Source organism: Perca flavescens, chromosome 21, assembly GCF_004354835.1.
Source record: "Perca flavescens isolate YP-PL-M2 chromosome 21, PFLA_1.0, whole genome shotgun sequence".
In the NCBI taxonomy this organism is placed as follows: Eukaryota; Metazoa; Chordata; class Actinopteri; order Perciformes; family Percidae; genus Perca; species Perca flavescens.
Window position 1 is genome coordinate 9915755 of NC_041351.1, and position 17068 is coordinate 9932822.

At 39.1% G+C, this 17068-nt stretch overlaps 1 protein-coding gene across 2 annotated transcripts; it reads left to right on the plus strand.

The window, feature by feature from the left end:
• Positions 1-1362: 1362 nt before the first annotated feature.
• Positions 1363-14807, plus strand: ldb3b (LIM domain binding 3b). Of its 2 annotated transcripts, XM_028567114.1 has the most exons (9): positions 1363-1700; positions 5232-5383; positions 5711-5780; positions 9954-9976; positions 11556-11753; positions 12541-12564; positions 13335-13504; positions 13693-13729; positions 14081-14807. In XM_028567114.1, the coding sequence occupies exons 1-9, from the start codon at positions 1605-1607 to the stop codon at positions 14175-14177; spliced, it is 867 nt and encodes a 288-aa protein (XP_028422915.1). In that variant the 5' UTR covers positions 1363-1604; the 3' UTR covers positions 14178-14807. The 2 variants fall into 2 exon arrangements, with proteins under 2 accessions (XP_028422915.1, XP_028422916.1); XM_028567115.1 differs by lacking the exon at positions 12541-12564.
• Positions 14808-17068: the final 2261 nt, after the last annotated feature.

Genomic DNA, 17068 nt, shown 5'->3' on the forward strand with positions numbered 1-17068 from the left:
AAGGCACAAAAACAACTTTTAATGTTGATTTACCCATAAGCGCTTAGTCATTTTGGTTTGCTTTCTACCTTTCTATATGCACATATACATGTATCTCACTTTTCCTCATTACGGAAAATACTATCATTCGCTAATCACTTGCTGACTACAATGTAAAGTTAAATGCGTACACAAGCACATTTTTATGAAAACTGTTCATTAGTAAATGTAGTTGTGTTAATAAGCAGATTTGTTTAACCTTTGACAGAGCTAAACTGTTACCACCATTCCAGTCTTCATGCTAAGCTAACTTCTTTAACATATGGACACGAGAGTGGTGTCAATCTTCTAATCTACGGTAACCCTCAGCAACAAAGCAAATAACTGTAAGTGTATGAATTTTTAACACCAGAAAACTTACATATAATGGAGTAGATTTGGAGTTAAGGTATTTAACATGAAATCTCCAACAGTGTGTGTCTTCACTAGGACCGGTAGTCCTAGCTATTGATAAGCGCTGTCTTGAGTGATAGATTTGCTATGAATCATTACTGGCTCATGTTCACTTACTGCTCTACCATCTCTTGTCTTTTAAAATCAGTTGTTCAGAATCACACCAGTGCACAAACTTCACAAACTTCTCAAATTCAAGGTGTGTGCATGTTATATACCAGGACATGATCAAAAAGTAAAGTCAGTCACCACCTATTAAACAATGTCAGATTCCCGATTGTGTTTCACTTCACAGCTGTGGTTGGTTTCTAACGGAATTGCTCCGAATCACATGCACAACACAGGACTCTGTCAACTTAGTGAGGGTGTTTCTAGGAAAACGGTGCCATGTAATTTGTTGTTTCCTTTTCTCGAGCGGAATGAAAGCGAATGACATCAGTGCACAGACACTTATTACAGATAACAGGGTGCTAGCAGCATGAACTGATAGTACTAAGAGAGGGAGAAAGAGAGAGGGAGAATGTGTTGCAGTAAGAGGGGTCTATATTGGCGATGTGAATCGGCAGTGAAGCATTCTGGGGCTTCGTGTTACAAGCCTTATAAGGGCCAGGGCCTCTGTGTCTATGCTCACCTCAGCTATTCTTAGTCTGTCTGCCCCTCGTCCTCAGCAACTCTGCAGGCAAGAAACTCCTCTCTCTTAATATAAAGTTTAAAGTTGACTTTTTAGAGTTTGTACTTAAAATTTGAGGTTTGTTTAGGGATTTTTTGGTTAACATAGTATAGTTAGAAGAGGTTTTTTGTGGCTCTAGTCAGAATCAGTTTACTGTTGTTCTGCAGTGGCTCAGCTTAGCTCTGCACTCTTTCGGTGTGTGTCTATCTACACATATGTGTATCTGTGTGCATGAATGTATGCCTTTGTATGTGTCACAGAGGTTCCATAGCACCTGAACCACCAGCAGCACCACCACCCAGGGTGTTTGTCCTGAGAGCTGGGAGCAGACAGGGAGAGACGGTAGTAAAGCCAAGGCTGACGGAGAAGAAGCAACCACCGAAGCCAACAGGGACAAAAGGATAGCAGGGGAGGACGGAGAACACGGGCACACCGAGCAGGAGGAGAAACCACACAGCCAGCAGGAGTTATTAGCAGGAGGAGTGTTGACATTTAACCGAAGATGAGTGCGTACACAGTGACTCTGAATGGCCCCGCTCCATGGGGCTTCAGACTACAGGGAGGAAAGGACTTCAACATGCCGCTCACCATCTCCAGGGTAAGGACAGAGTCACACAGGCTGCTGTAACAAAAGCAACTCGCAAATAAAGAATAAGTAACCCAAAATGTGACACTGACAAAGTATTTCACAAACATGATAATCCATTGGGACAAAACAATGCACTGGCAGCATTACATTATGATGACAAAATAGTTCACGAATGATTTCAAACTGAAACTTATGATCTTCAAACATGGTACACTGATTGACTGAGTCTGCCAAATTGTTCTACTCAAACATAATAAAGAACCAACATGCACAATAATGTAAACACAGAACCCTTTAACTTAAAAACACACACACTTTTATCACATTTTCCATGCGTGGATATCGGAATAAGCACCATTTGGTTTTTTGCAGGTGAAAGTATATGTAGGCTCAGTAAAAAACAAATTAGGTTTAAAAGTAAAGGTTGTTTAGACGTGTAGGTTACATCTTACTTCTGTTAAATGACTAAGTGAAGCAGGTTTATTAAAGGACCTCCTACACTGTAAAATACAATCCTTAAAAACAATTAAATGTAACCTAGATGTCTACAAACTTATTTTCCAAACCACATATAACCCCGTTTTATCCTCTTCACCTGGAAATCACGTTCTCACTTGGTTTTACATTAACGTGTTGCATGTCAATGCATGTGCATACTTTATATGCATGTGCGCAGGTGTGATTTGTGTTTGTGAGCAGTGGCTGAGTGGCGGTTATGTAATGTTGCTGTAAGTGATGATGGCAGGGAGGCTCAGATGTAATGTCCAGAGAGATTTCTAGAATAGAGCAGCAGTGGAAAGACTGGAATAGTTTAACTGGAGTAGAGGTGCTGCTACATTGGGTAACCTTTACTGCTGTGAATTTTCTTTAACTTGAAATTGCTTTTAAAAAAACAGGTATAACATTTACTTTGATTACATTACATGAAACCTCAAATGTCAAGTTGATTAATTACAGATTGACTAAAGTGGAACTACTTTTAAGCTCAGCACACTCAAATCATTGTTCAAGATTAGTTATTTTGATGATATTGAGATATAATTACATTACATTGAGTACATGGTTAAAGTTTTTATTGTCACAAATGACAGCAGACAAAGAAGATGATTAAAGAACACAAAAACACAAATACTTTTTATTTTCTTGTATGTACATTAATACATTCTAAACCATTGGTATAAATTAAGCTTATTTGCCTAAACTTTTTATTTAGAATTTAAGAAACAGTGGGGAAGTGAAGTGTCACTCAAGAAATTAATTAGTTTTAACCTTTGCAACAGAGAGACTGGGTGTCTCTCTCTCTGGCAGGACTGCTGGTGTATTTACAGCGTTTCCTTTAAATAGCACTAGAGGAGAGGTGGATGGATGGAGACGGGTGGGAATGGGGCAGGAAAGAAGCAAGAAGAGCAAGGAAGCTAATGGCAGCTTGTGTTACCTTTAGTAAGCTTTATTCCTTGCTTATAGTTCAGTTTCGGCTTCACCTTTTTGTAGCTGCTCCTGAGAGAACAGCATCATTGTGAAGAAGAATGGATGGATGGAGGATTTGAGAGATTCATGAGATGAGAATAAGGTAGTGGAGTTGAGGCTTCCTGGACACTAACAGCGTGGACATTAACGCTCTGATTGATGCTCAGCTGGTGATCTATACAGATTCACGGCTCCAGACCTCTGTTAGTTCATTGTCTCCTAAACCCTTAACCAGGGGGCTTTAATTTGTGTCCAGCATAACATTGTATCATTGGATTTGAGTTAATCCTGTGGTGGTGTTGGGCTCTGACAGGTTCATATACAACACAGCAGCTTGACATGACAACTTGGGCTACCATTACAGTTTGACGTAACACTGCTGCGGTTTGGATTTCAGCCCACTTTTGCTAAGAATTATATTATAAGGAAATTCCAAGCTGAAGCATTGTCCATTAAATAAGTGACACACTAAACAATACATTTCCATGACTATTAGTGGGGTTGTCATAGCTAAAATTCTGAAAAAAGGCTGAAATATGAGTCTCCTTAAATAGACACTTAACTCTATTTACATGCCCTCTTAAGGCTAAATAAATGGAAACATTTTTCTGAACACCATCAATAATTGAAAGACGCATAGGTATCTTTTATGGATTGATATATATATTTTTAGATATAAAATATGCAAGGAACATTTTTAAAAAGGGAACTTCAAGGAGGAAAATCCAAGATGTGTCGGTCTTTCATTAAAAATAAAACAATTTAAGAAATCAGTCCTCATATTAATTTCATGTTTGTCATCTGTTATATTTTATATATACATATACTTATATGTATATATATATATATATATATATATATATATATATATATATATATATATATATATATATATATATATATATATATATATATATATATATATATGTATGTATGTATGTATGTATGTATGTATGTAGTGTCTGATGCACATGAAAACATGCATGCCAGAGTGGTCGGGCACATGTGTCTACATGTGTGTTTGATCACGCTGTGGCAGGCGTGCAGCAATAAGGTTCTTTCTTCTTGCTTTTTCCACCTCCTACCACCTATTGTAACTGTTTACACATACACACACACACACACACAAAGGAGAAATGTTGACAGGAGTAACAAGGACGAGAGTTACAGTCTAAGAAAAAGCAGAACTGAGGACTGTGATGTGAAGTGGTGAAATAATGCAGATAAAGTGTGGATTGTAGAGAGAACTACGTAATGTAAATAGAAAAAAAGATAGAATCAAGGAGGTCTTGGATGAATGTCAGCAGCAGGTGTGTGGGAGGAGTGTGGCGTGTGTGTTTGGGGGATGAAGGGGGGCTCAGTAGGGTCAATCATATTGAAGCTAGAGGCATCAATAGCGTTGCTTATTTTTAACTCTTTAACGAGTTCACTGTAGGCCTAGACCCAGTACTGTATATCCCAGGCCTCTGGGCTCACTTAAAGCTCTTCTCTGTGTAGTTTAAGCGCTAAAGTCTGGCTTTGTCGCGGGGCCAGGAGCATGAGGATTCAGCTGAAGGTCAATGTGTGGCTGACAATGGAAAAAAAAACTAAAAAAAACATGCTCTTTTGAAAATGAAAATAAAGATTTGCAAGGTTGCAGTTTACATTATCTACAACATAAAATCATTTTTGAAAAAGATTTCTTGGATTTAACGATCAGTCACTATGCACAGACTGTATCAATAGTTTGAGTCACAGTTCCTGTACCATGTATCCCTGTCCTGCACACATCATGGCTATGTTACTAGACATCCTGCTGCTTTTCTATTTATTTATTTTGGTGTCAGACAATCTTGTTTGCAGCTGTGGCAACCGATTAGTATCTTAGATAAAAATGTGGTTCCACTCTGCTGATAAACCTAAGACAGACATTTTAACCAGCCCTTTATCTGCAGAGCTGATAAATGATTAATGTAGCTTCATCAGCTTTTCTCCTCTACCTCTTCAAGGCTTATTTATTGAGTTGCTTGTTTGTTTTTTAAGGAATCTGTGTCAGTGGTCCGAGTGTGACCTGCTCTCTTGACCCCTCCATAGATAACTCCGGGCAGCAAGGCAGTGGGCGGCAGCCTGGCCCAGGGTGACATCATCTCAGCCATAGATGGGGTCAGCACTGAGGGGATGACGCACATGGAGGCCCAAAACAAGATCAAGTCTGCCACCACCAAACTGTCACTCACTATGCAGAAGTAAACAACCAGTATACTTACACCAAAACACCTGTCTCCATTAAACTTAAGTAGATGATAAAGAAGCACATTTTCAGGTACTGGATATTACCTGCAGAAAGAACAGGAAAAAGACAAATCAGTGTGGGGGTTTAGGAGGAAGTCAGTGTTATAAATGGCTGGGACTATATAATAATAACAAGATGTACCTACAAAGGTATACCCCACTTGGTACTCATGATTTGCTAATGGCTGATTTATTTTTCCTTTTTTGATTGTCAAAAACAAAGTGGCAAAATATGATGTAACAGTTTATTTTAAAGGGATATTTTGTCATTTAAACTTCAGATCAAGACGTGCTGCAGCATTTTCCACTCCAAGAATGGACTCACCTATGCCAGTCATCCCTCACCAGAAGGTACACACACCCACAACAACAATCAACAAATGGATAAATTAACACAAAGAAATTTCAGTTGTACATCTGCATACTTGTACATGTTTGTTTGTATGTCTGTCATACGTGTTATGCATTCTTGTCCTGTCTATGAGACTATAATCTTCACAATTCTTTAATGATGCCATCAGGCAGTTTCCTGCTGCCCTCTAGTGTCAAATATTTACAGTGCAACTGCAAGGAGGCCTGTGCAGAGGTCAGGGGTCAGCAAACAAGACAAGTTGATGCCTTTACTCTTGTTTGACTTTAAAGCTTTCTTTTCTATATATCTTGATCTCTTCTCATTTTTTTAAGGAGTTAGAAAAAGTTAAAGAGGAGGTTGGACCTAAACATTGTGGAGAGGAAGTTCAAATGGAGCAGCCACTGTCCTATGAATTTTTACAGGATAAAAAGCCATCCAAAGGGAATCTCTTCCAAGTTCCTAAAAAGGATCCAGAGCTCCTCTCGACCCTGGCCAAAGCTCCTGCCTCCTCCACACCATTTTCCGTATCTACACCAGGCCAATGGGGGCAGTACAATTCCCCAGTTGGCCTTTACTCTCCCGAAACTGTCAGAGAAATGATGCTGATGCAGGGCAAGTTAGGACAGGGGTCGGCAGCTTCCCGGGGAGTTTCATCACTGGGGTAGGTTACCATAGAGATTTGTAATACTAAGAGAAACAATTTAACTTCTTGAGTGATAACCCAAAAACCAACCACCAGCTGACGTAACAAAACAAAAGTACTGCTTTTCACTCTGGAGGAATGAAGCAAATGCACATCACACCCTTCCAATTTAATCTCACATTAACCAAGGACCATGATGTAAAAATATACTCAGAACTTTCCATTGCTATCCCAGCAGTCATTCATCTCTCACATAGCACTATTTCGGGAGTGTACACACAAACATACCTGGCCGGCCTCCAGGTAACAGAGTTGCAGGAGATCAGAATACAGGAATGAAACTAGGGCGATGATGTTGCAAAAAATCTTTTTAAAGAACTCTTTTTACTGCTCCAGCTCCCTGATTTCCCTTTTTGAGGCTTTATTATTATAATTTTTTATCTTAAAACAAATGTATCTCCCTTTGTCCTCATTAATCCTGTTTTCCTGGAAAACCAGAGCCTTGCTTGTTAAGTGTATATATATACATTTTTAATTGCTGGTGAGGTTACAGGAAGGTGACGATTTGTTGCTACAGCAGTCGGCCCTCAGCCACTAGAGGTATGTTAATATTTTAAAATATAAACTTTTTGTAGGTTCCTTTTTTAATTATTTAAATATTCTAGGGCTGCTACTAACAATGACTTTTATTTCAATTTATCTTTAGATTGATAATTGTTTGGTCTACAGAATAGTTATAAATGCTCATCACGTTCCTGGAGCGAAGTGACATCTTCAAATATTTAATTTTGTCCGACCAACTGTACAGAAGCCATTGACTTCATTTACTATCACAGAATACTAACACAGAAACTATTCACATTCAAAAAGCTGGAACATTTAATGAATTGATTATAAAAAATAGTTGTGGATTAACTTTTACTTATAATGCTATCATAATTAGTTTACCCAACGATATTTTAGTATATTTGGCCATTTGTGGGTCATTATACATTATGGATTAAAAGAATAAAACATTTGGAGAGGGCTATAGGAAACTTTGGAGCGTCTGGGGCGCTAGAAAAGTACAACACACTGTGGCTGCCTTGCAGAGCGCCACATTACTTGACATTGGTCAACTAACGGCCATAGCAAACTCTGAAAGCATCAAACGGATGTCAAGACACTGCCAGTTGTTGTCTTACATGGAACAAAAATGGTAACTTTGTGTGCTCTTTATCCATTTTGGATTTTGACACTGCTATAACAAATCAGAAGACGTTAAAGTATAATGGTGACGATGTTCTATATATTTTATTTTGTGAACACGGAAAAGAAAAACACCATCATTTCTCAATACTTTCTGACTTCCTTACCTTGTCTGAGCCTCAGACCTATTTTCTCCTACCAAAGACGTGAGTCTTCTATTTAAAAAAAAAAAAGGCTTAGTAACTTTCTAAAAACGTTGGGCACAGTTTTTAGTGAACATTATTCAAACAGGGGTAAGTACTGCATTTGTTGGGGACTATTTTTAGTCGGGTATTAATAGACATTTGGTGCTCTAGTGCAGTGGTTCATAACCTTTTCCCAAAGGGACCCCTTTTCTATCATTGAGTAAACTGACAACCCCAGACTAAGTGAATTTTTGTAATGGATACTTAATATGTGGATGGATACTTAAGTTTAGTTAGTTTTCTTTACAGAAATAAATGAAATGCAGAGATATATGCCAACTGTATATTTAAAAAAAAAAAAAAAGTTGTCTTACATCTCTTCAAATTAAAAAGGTCTCACGACCCCCGTGAAGTTTGTCAACCCTCCAGGTTGGGAACCTGTCCTCTAGTGAGGATTTACGGCAGCAGAACAGCGTTTGTAAGGTTGACTCAAAATAAACTACAGGGCCCCTGTTCCTCGTCATGAAGGTACATGTCATTTGGTGCAGCAGGGGGGGAATAAGATCCGGCTTTCATTACACAGACAATACTTGTTATTTGGGGGATTTGTTGACAATAAGAAACATATATATAATAGAATATCACCTGATTCTGTTAGAATGACACAGTCAAAAACAGCTAATATTTAGGTTATTTGTATGAGTACACATTTGCACTGTTGGGTGTCCCAAAAAGGCTTGTGTCGACCCTAGATTATGCCATTTTTGCCAAGTATGTAGGGCCAAATCAGCAACGCCTTTATCTTAACTATACTGTGTGCGGCACTGAGTAGAGTTCAGTGGGAGTTAAGTTAAGGCTAATGTTGCACACTGGACCAGTGGATGGCATGCATTTGGGTGAAGCCTCAGTCATGAATGCAATCTGCTTTGCCTCTGACATATCACATCCAGATATCAATCCTCACTAATGTGTTTCCCCTCTGGAGCAGAGCTGCTTTACAGTAAAGGCCAACGGTAAGTCTGGTGTCAGGGAATGTGCTCCAGGCAGACTGCAGGGACGATGACGACAGTATCATACCAGCGACCCCACCTCACCGAGCACATAGAGACTTCTTATTCCACACGCACACACACACACACACACACACACACACACACACACACACACACACACACACACACACACACACACACACACACACAGGAGAGAGCAGCTGTTGGTCAGGGAATGTTCCGCTCTGGTTACACACCACCATCCTGAATCCCCTGGAAGACCCCCTGCCAAACCTGAGATAGCTCCCCCTCTCTGGAGGGAGATGTCCCACATGTGGGTGAGGTGCTGCTAAGCACATTCTACTTCCTGTACCCTGAACACATCCATGTACTGTATGGAAGAATCCACCGGCTGAATTATGTGTTGCACTCACAAGCACATTACTGCGGTGGCAGAGTGGAACTGAACACATTTAAAATTGTAATAAAACCAGAGATTTTTGGGTTTGATCACAGTCAGCATTAGTCCCCTCTGACAGGTGAAGGTAGTTTGTGCTAATCTGGAAGCCCAGAAAATATGTCTTGTCTGTTAAATCGGAACTAAATTTTGTTTAAAATATGGTCTTCAAATGGCATTAAATAAGTATAATCCATGAAACTTTAACTTTTTAACATATAACTGGTTCTACAGGATGTGTTGGACAATGATTAAAAGTTCATTCCTTTACATACATTGCAGTATTATAAGTGGGTTTACAACTGAGGTGCCAGCAATTGCGGTAATGGCATCTTATCTACTCGGATTTGTCTATATGTAACGGCTACATTCTTGACATAAGTCATCACGTGGCATATGTTGTGTTTGTGTAGTTGTGTATATTTGTGGCTGTTCTGTGCTAAATGTGTCTCTGCTTAATGTGACAGAGAGGTCTCTGCTCTTGTCAGTCACTCCTGATGATGCAGGGGAAGCTGGGAAATATCCCAGTGATGACAAACTGTTGCTATTCTGACCTGTACATGGGATAACAGCATATGCTATAGTTGGATCATTTCCTACAAACACACACACGGTGCCATTGTTATTAAAATAATCTCTGGTGATTTATTACATTCTCTCCTTCTCTGTCTCCTTCTGTCTGTCTGTGCCACTCTGGTGTGTTTCAGGTTATCGCAAACACAGCTGCAAAGTCAGTACCGTTGCATTTTTCAGTAGTAAATGTGCATGAAGTATGCATAGGCGGAGAGTATTCGTTTTTAGTGATTTTGGTGTGACGTGTCAAACATGCATTCATGTGCGTGAAGTTGAACTAAAGCTTTAGCCTTCAATGTAACTTTAACAGCATATTGAGTGTGCTGATCATTTGTTTCTTCTGGTAACATGTTCTTAACAGCATCTGTTCCCCGGAAGTGGAAGGTAAAAAAGTACATCTACTCAAGTACTGTACTTCAGTACAGTTTTAAGGTACTGCTACTTTACTTGAGTAAATTGTGAGACTTTCTACTTTTTCTTCTACTACTTCCTTTATACTTTATACTTCACTACATCTATCTAACAGCTGTAGTGCTAGTAAGTTCATAGATAAAAGAGTATTTTGACTTGACTAAATATAGAGTTACTAACACATTACCCCAGTTTAAAAACAAAACAAAAATTAGTACTTTTCTTTTTGATACTTTATTATATTTAGCGCTTTTTCTTAAGTAATCATTTTAATGTTGAGCTCATACCCTACTTATACCCTACTATGATATATATGATATCTACCTTACTATGATATATATATATATATATATATATATATATATATATATATATATATATATATATATATAGCAGAGCACAACCTCTGCTGGTTGTGCTCAGCTTTAATATATTACTGGATTTGCGGTTTCTTACTGCAAATCCATGTATAAATTCATGTGCGTTAGCGTTTTGTATGCTTGTTATACTTCCATGTTTGGCAGTAGTGTAAAACATAATCTGCGGTGTGTCTATTCCACTGTGGAATATGTAGATAATAATCAGTTTGGCTGTTGTGAAACTTTAGCATGTTTGGATTTTTTTCAACTGTATTCTGGTTTACAGTGGTTGTTTAGCTGCAAGTCGTGATGGATGAAGCCTCAGTCCCAATTCCACATTAATAAATGCCACGTAGTAATATGTATTGTATCCTGTTTCAAAAGCTATAATACTCCTAATTGAACATAAAGCCACTATGTGGGGATTTTGATGTGATTACATCATCTGTCCAATTATTGTGATGAGTTTTTGTTTGTAGAAATATGAGACAATCCAGGTGAAAGTTGGTGCAGCCCATTCATCTTAGAATCCTTCCTTCCATTAGGGTGCGCAAATTCAGAAACAAGTTCTACACATAGTGGATTTAATTAATTAATTGTCTCACCAGTCTCAACATTTTTTGAGTGTGAACCCCCTAACAAAAATGCAATTTCTATGTAGTATGGAATTGGGACACAGCTACAGTGAAGTGCAATGTGTATTTGGTGTGTGTGGGTGAGCGTACATATTGGATCTCTAAAACTAATATTAAGTGATGCAACAGCCCCACCTGTCAGTCAGCTGTATTACTACACATTGACCCAGTTTCCTCCCTTCACTTTAGTGCTTTCTCTGTCATTTCTTTACTCACAAATTCCCCTCTCCTCCCCCTGTCTGTTAACCTCTCATTTTCACCTCTGCACCTGAAACATCCCCACCTCCTCTTTACTGACCTTTGACCCCTACCCACCTCCTGACACTGACAGTGTTGAGTACACTCCCAGCTTCAACCCCACTGCTCTGAAAGACTCGGCCCTGTCCACCCACAAGCCGATTGAGGTGAGGGGTCCGGGGGGGAAGGCCACCATTGTTCACGCCCAGTACAACACACCAATCAGCATGTACTCACAGGACGCCATCATGGACGCTATCGCAGGGCAGTCGCAGGCCAAGGGACATGACAGGTGAGGTCACAAAACCAAACTAATCCTTTCTCCAGTCTTTTATGCGCTCTCTCTCATGCACTTTTCATCACACTGATTAAACCGACCTGCATGTTGATAAATTAAAGGATCAGTTCACCCGAATTACAAAAAAACAAAAAAACATACCCCATAAAATATTTTCCTCCTCCATAAAGCTGCAAAGTGGATTTGTTCAGGGTTTGGCAGCTATGGTGCTGCGTCTTGTTCCCAACACCAAAAATGAGGCATTGTGAATTTGCCAAATCTCTAATTCAGGCCTTTTTCTCCATAGCAACATCTGCTGAGGCTCATGGGTATTTGTGTCATTCAGAGTGCAAAGCTTACAGAAAGAATGGTCCTTTTAGAAATTAAGTTGAAATAATTAAAACTCATGGCCCTAACATGACATCTTGATAAATTATCCAGGAGGCTTTTCTTGTTTTAATTCCAAATCATTTTGAGGAAGTCAATAAAATAGATGCTGGATATCTGTAACAAAAGTGAAAAAAAATGTTCTCTGGGTGAATGAATTATGGTGAATCAACCCTTTTAGACAATCTTTCTGAAAAGCCAAAAAACAAACATAGAAGCCTGTGCTCCTACCACTCAGATACTTTACTGTATGCCCGGGCTTTTCCATGTTGTCTGTGTCCGTGCCACGTATTCCTCCGTGCTTTTCACCCACTTTCCTCTGCTCATTCCATCCACACAAAAAAAAAAAAACGACCAACCACACCTGTGCTGTCCTCCACCCATCCCTCCCCTTCCTTCCTGGTTGTGACCTCAGTGAGGAGGCGGGCTCCCCCTTGTCGTAAGTACAGCAGCGCTCCTTTTCTTTCCCGCCTCTCCTCATACGCGTCTCCTTTGTCTCATTATTTCATAACAGCTTGTGCGTTGCTCTGTGTTTCATGAACTAATATCCCTGAAGTATTATAATATTAATATGATTAGAATTAATATTATAATAAATAACATTCCTGAAAATGAAATGCAAATTCTACAGCATATATATGTTCATTTAAAAAAAAAAAATTTAATGTGTCATACTGTACAAACTCACTAACAAAGAGGTCATTTTATGTGTATCTGGAAGTACTTAGAGGTACTTTATTCGAAGTGTGAGTTGTGTTTAGGTTTTTCTTTTTTTTCGAGACATCCTCTTAAAAAGCAGCCAATATCATCACAGTCTCGTTAAAATGATGGGATTTCATGGCATGGGAATGTTCTGAGTATCAAATCAAAGGTTTTCAAATGACTAGTGCTCGATCAGTATTGACTCACTTTTCTAACACTCATTAAAAAAACTATCCAGTCATGTTGTTGTGTAATCTCACTTCAGTATCTACTGTACGCCACAGTACAGGCACCTTTTATGTGGAACTATGGGACAACACAAAGACATTGTATGAGTAACAATTACAATTACGATCTTAATGTAATAACTGCCCATAATGAAATCCAATTTAACAACTTCATACATCATATGCATTTAATACATTATGGTCATCTATTATATTTGGGGGCTTTACATACAGTACATACTACACACTTAGAGCTCTAACAGTACTCTCTACCCTGCAGTGGAGCTCTGCCTGTCAAGGACTCCGTGGTAGACTGTGCGTCTCCGGTTTACCAGGCAGTGATCAGGCCTGGAGAAACGAATCAGGATATGTCTGAATGGGCTCGTCGTGCTGCAAACCTGCAGTCCAAGAGCTTCAGGATGCTGGCCCACATCACTGGCACTGAATACCGTCAGTACACAGACTCTTCCTTACCCCCATTTTTCCTGTCCTACCTCCTCTCTTGATCTTCTCAATACTCATCTCTGCTTATCCTCACTTCTTGTTCAGACTCAGTTATCATCTCATTGATGATTATCGTCTGATTGGGTTTTTGTTCTTCCTTACCAAATGTCTCTTGTGTATTTTCACCCATGCAGTGCAAGACCCAGATGAGGAAGCCCTGTTGAAGTCGAGGTAAGAACAAGATGCAAGGCAGCCAGCGGAGACTTCAGGAGGTTACTGGTCACTGCCAAGAATAATCCTGCACAAACAAAACCACACGTCATTTTTAAACTTAAAGTGTTAAATAATTAGCTTTAGAGGTGCTGGTAGGCAGATTTAGTTACCTTTTGGACAGAGCTAGGCTAGCGGTTTCCCCCTGTGTCCAGTCTTCATGCTAAGCTAAGCTAACCAGCTGCTGGCAGTAGCTTCATATTTACTGAACAAAGAATAACAGTGGTATCAATCTCATATAACTAAATACTGAACTATTGCTTTAAAAATGTGATTAAAAGTGTAAATATCACCTGCCTTCCACACCATCAGAGAGAAGTTTGAGTCGGAGGTGAAGGGGCCCCGCTTTGCCAAGCTGAAGAACTGGCACCACGGACTGTCTGCACAGATCCTCAACGTCCAGGAATAAAGAGGGGAAAGAGAGATGAGGAGGACATGTTAAGGAAGATATGGACAAAAGCGCAGGAGTTAACAGGAAGAAAGGATAAATTATATAGGGATAAAAAAGGAACAGGAGGAGGAGGTAACTCCTCAGGAATGTGAGATAGTGTTGTAGCCTAGATTAGTATGTGAGATACTAACTGTTAGTGTGAGAATGCTATGTGTTCATAAGCTCATTATTACCTGTCAAATGTATCTGTCCGCTGCTAAGACCTGATCTCACATTTGGGTTTTTCTTTCTTTGTTTCCTGTTTGTTTGGGTTCTGTCTCTCTTAAGTGAAAGAGAAATTGTACAAAAAAATAAGTATTCAAATGAAAATGCAGCGCTGATGATGTTTTTTGCTTTTATCACATTTAGCACATTCACAAACATAGGAATTTTAAGACTAAGCATGCTTGTTAGAAGGTACACAAGGACAAATGCACACAGAGATTTACCTACATGCACAAAAACAGTATGTAAAAAAATGCACTCAAAAATGTACTTATATCAATGTGAATAAATGTTTTCTTAAAACCATACGGCTGAGTGAACTGTTATAAACTCAAACAAATTGAATAAACGTTTCACTCTCTATTTTGGGACTCAAAAACTGAAGGCATGGTGTTGTGTCATAATTCATAAGGACATTCCTCAATCAGTATCATTTCCTGTCATTTCTAGTGCCATTGGAATGGCACAGGGGGTGTTTTGACTTTGCAGGGAAAAATGGGTTTTGACAGAATGACTGTTTATTAGCTAGTGGCGACATAGACAATGACACAACTATGGTAGCAGGGTAGAGAGCTGAATATTACTGCTGCTGCATTCTCAAAGTTTGGTTTTCTATAATGAATATATGACATAAAAGAGAAACATTTTGTGATTGAACGTTCAACCTCAGCATGCATTCTAAAGAACATGTGTAATGTACAGAGATGATAATAACTAAAAGATCTGTGTAAATGTAATGCAATGTGTATTTCGCCGCAATTTAATCTGTTACAGAATAAAAACAGAAGTCACATGGAAAACGTCCTGATAAACTATGTGAGGATAAAATAAAAAATAAATTAAATTAGCATCACTCTGGAAAACATATAGGTTTTCATGTTCTAAATGCAAACGTTCATTGGTCCAGTGTCAAGTACAACAATGCAATACAATGAATACGCCATTATGGGTTAATGTTAGCATCATTGTACCTCGACTTGGTTTAAAAAGAAAAAGAAAAGATTGCATCTACCTTAAACAGGGATTTAATACACCACCCGGAGAGCACGCTCAATGACCAAAATCAAACACACCCACATGGACCAGGTGCATGCTGCTCTGTGGCTAACATGCTAAATGCTAAAATGTTCATTGATCCTCCAATTGGATGGAATATTTGGAACAAATGGAGAGGAGAAAGCTATACATCCAAGGGAGAGAGGGGTAATAGATTTCTAATTATAAAATGGGTAGTCTATATCAACGACGTTCCACTTATAGGATTGTTCAGGTGCCGCCAGAAATTCCGCTGGATGTCCCTCTTTTTAGGCCGGTTGTCCCACACCGTCCACGTTCAGACCCTCCTCCACAGCGCTGTGAAGGAAGGTCTGGCAATGCGAGACTAAAACAGGTAGCTTAAATCAAGCATCTGATTGGTTCATAGCTGATATATCATAACCATATAGGCCTACAATGGCTATGATTTAAATTATTTTGCACAATGAGTAACACTCCTGCACACACACACGACACAGAGCTGGTAAAAAATCGGCCAAGTGTCCCTTTAAGTGTCCACTATATTTAGAATATTTTCACCGCTTTAACTTGCCGTCAGGTCAGCACTTTTCGACAGACAACTCACGCCGTTATATATGCTCTTTTCAAAGCTATCAGACTCCATTGATAAAAACAGCAATTTTACCTTGTAAAAACGAGAGTTGCTGTTTTACTGCTACCTTGATCGGTAGTAGTTTGTTGTGTTACTGTGTGCCTTTCTTTAGCATTAAGCCAAATAAATAGTTTGTGCTAGCTGCTAGCGTAGGCTAACGTTACCTGCGCTGCATTCCATAGCAACCACTGGTATGTGTGGCCAGGCTAGGAGGGCCATTTTATTGTGAATCTGATTATTTAAATTTTGTCAATTGGAATGTCACTATAACTTTCATATTGTTATACTTGATGACCGTTTTATAAAAGCAATAGCTCACTTCAATCTGTGACATGTTATTATATCACAACATACGGCCTATCATGATCAATTGCCTAACTATATCACAGCTAAAGCCTGTCGTGCAGCCATTGCTTAATAAACACTGGTTTGCTAATTTATAGTTTTGTTTTTTTGTGTTTTTCATTTATTGTATTTTATTACAGAGTTAGACTAACAGAGTTAACTATCCTGTTCTAGTGGCCGGGTTGGGTCAGTTGGTAGAGCAGGCGCACATATACATATATATACGCAGAGGTCCAGGGTTTGAGTCCGACCTGCGACTATTTCCTGCGTGTCTTCCCTCTTTCTCACCTAGCTGTCCTGTCCATTAAAGATGGAAAACCATCAACAAACAACAAAAACTATCCTGTTCTAGGCTGCAGTGGTAAAGGTATACACCTAAAGGTTGATATTACAAATGCAATCCACCAAAAAACACAAAGAAGAAGAAGTGATCTCCAGTGGTTGTGCATTTATTTAACTTCAGTCAGGTGTGTGAGGACTTCTGCTGTTTGTGACTGTCTCTTTCAACTCAAAGTGTTTAAAAACGTTGTAGGAGCGCAGTGACAGACTGGTTATATGTTCAGTAGATTGTAGAGGACTCTGCAGTGCAGAAGACTCACAGTATGACGTTCATTCAGGTGAGTACACTGTCTCCAGAAAACAACTTTGATAG

What these genes read in the sequence shown, in the direction of transcription:
- ldb3b (XM_028567114.1), top strand. Translation starts at nt 1,605, where the DNA reads ATGAGTGCGTACACAGTGACTCTGAATGGCCCCGCTCCATGGGGCTTC. An exon ending in TGCCGCTCACCATCTCCAGG is followed by an intron (nt 1,701 to 5,231) that starts GTAAGGACAGAG and finishes ACCCCTCCATAG; the next exon opens with ATAACTCCGGGCAGCAAGGC. An exon ending in CAGGCCAAGGGACATGACAG is followed by an intron (nt 11,754 to 12,540) that starts GTGAGGTCACAA and finishes TTGTGACCTCAG; the next exon opens with TGAGGAGGCGGGCTCCCCCT.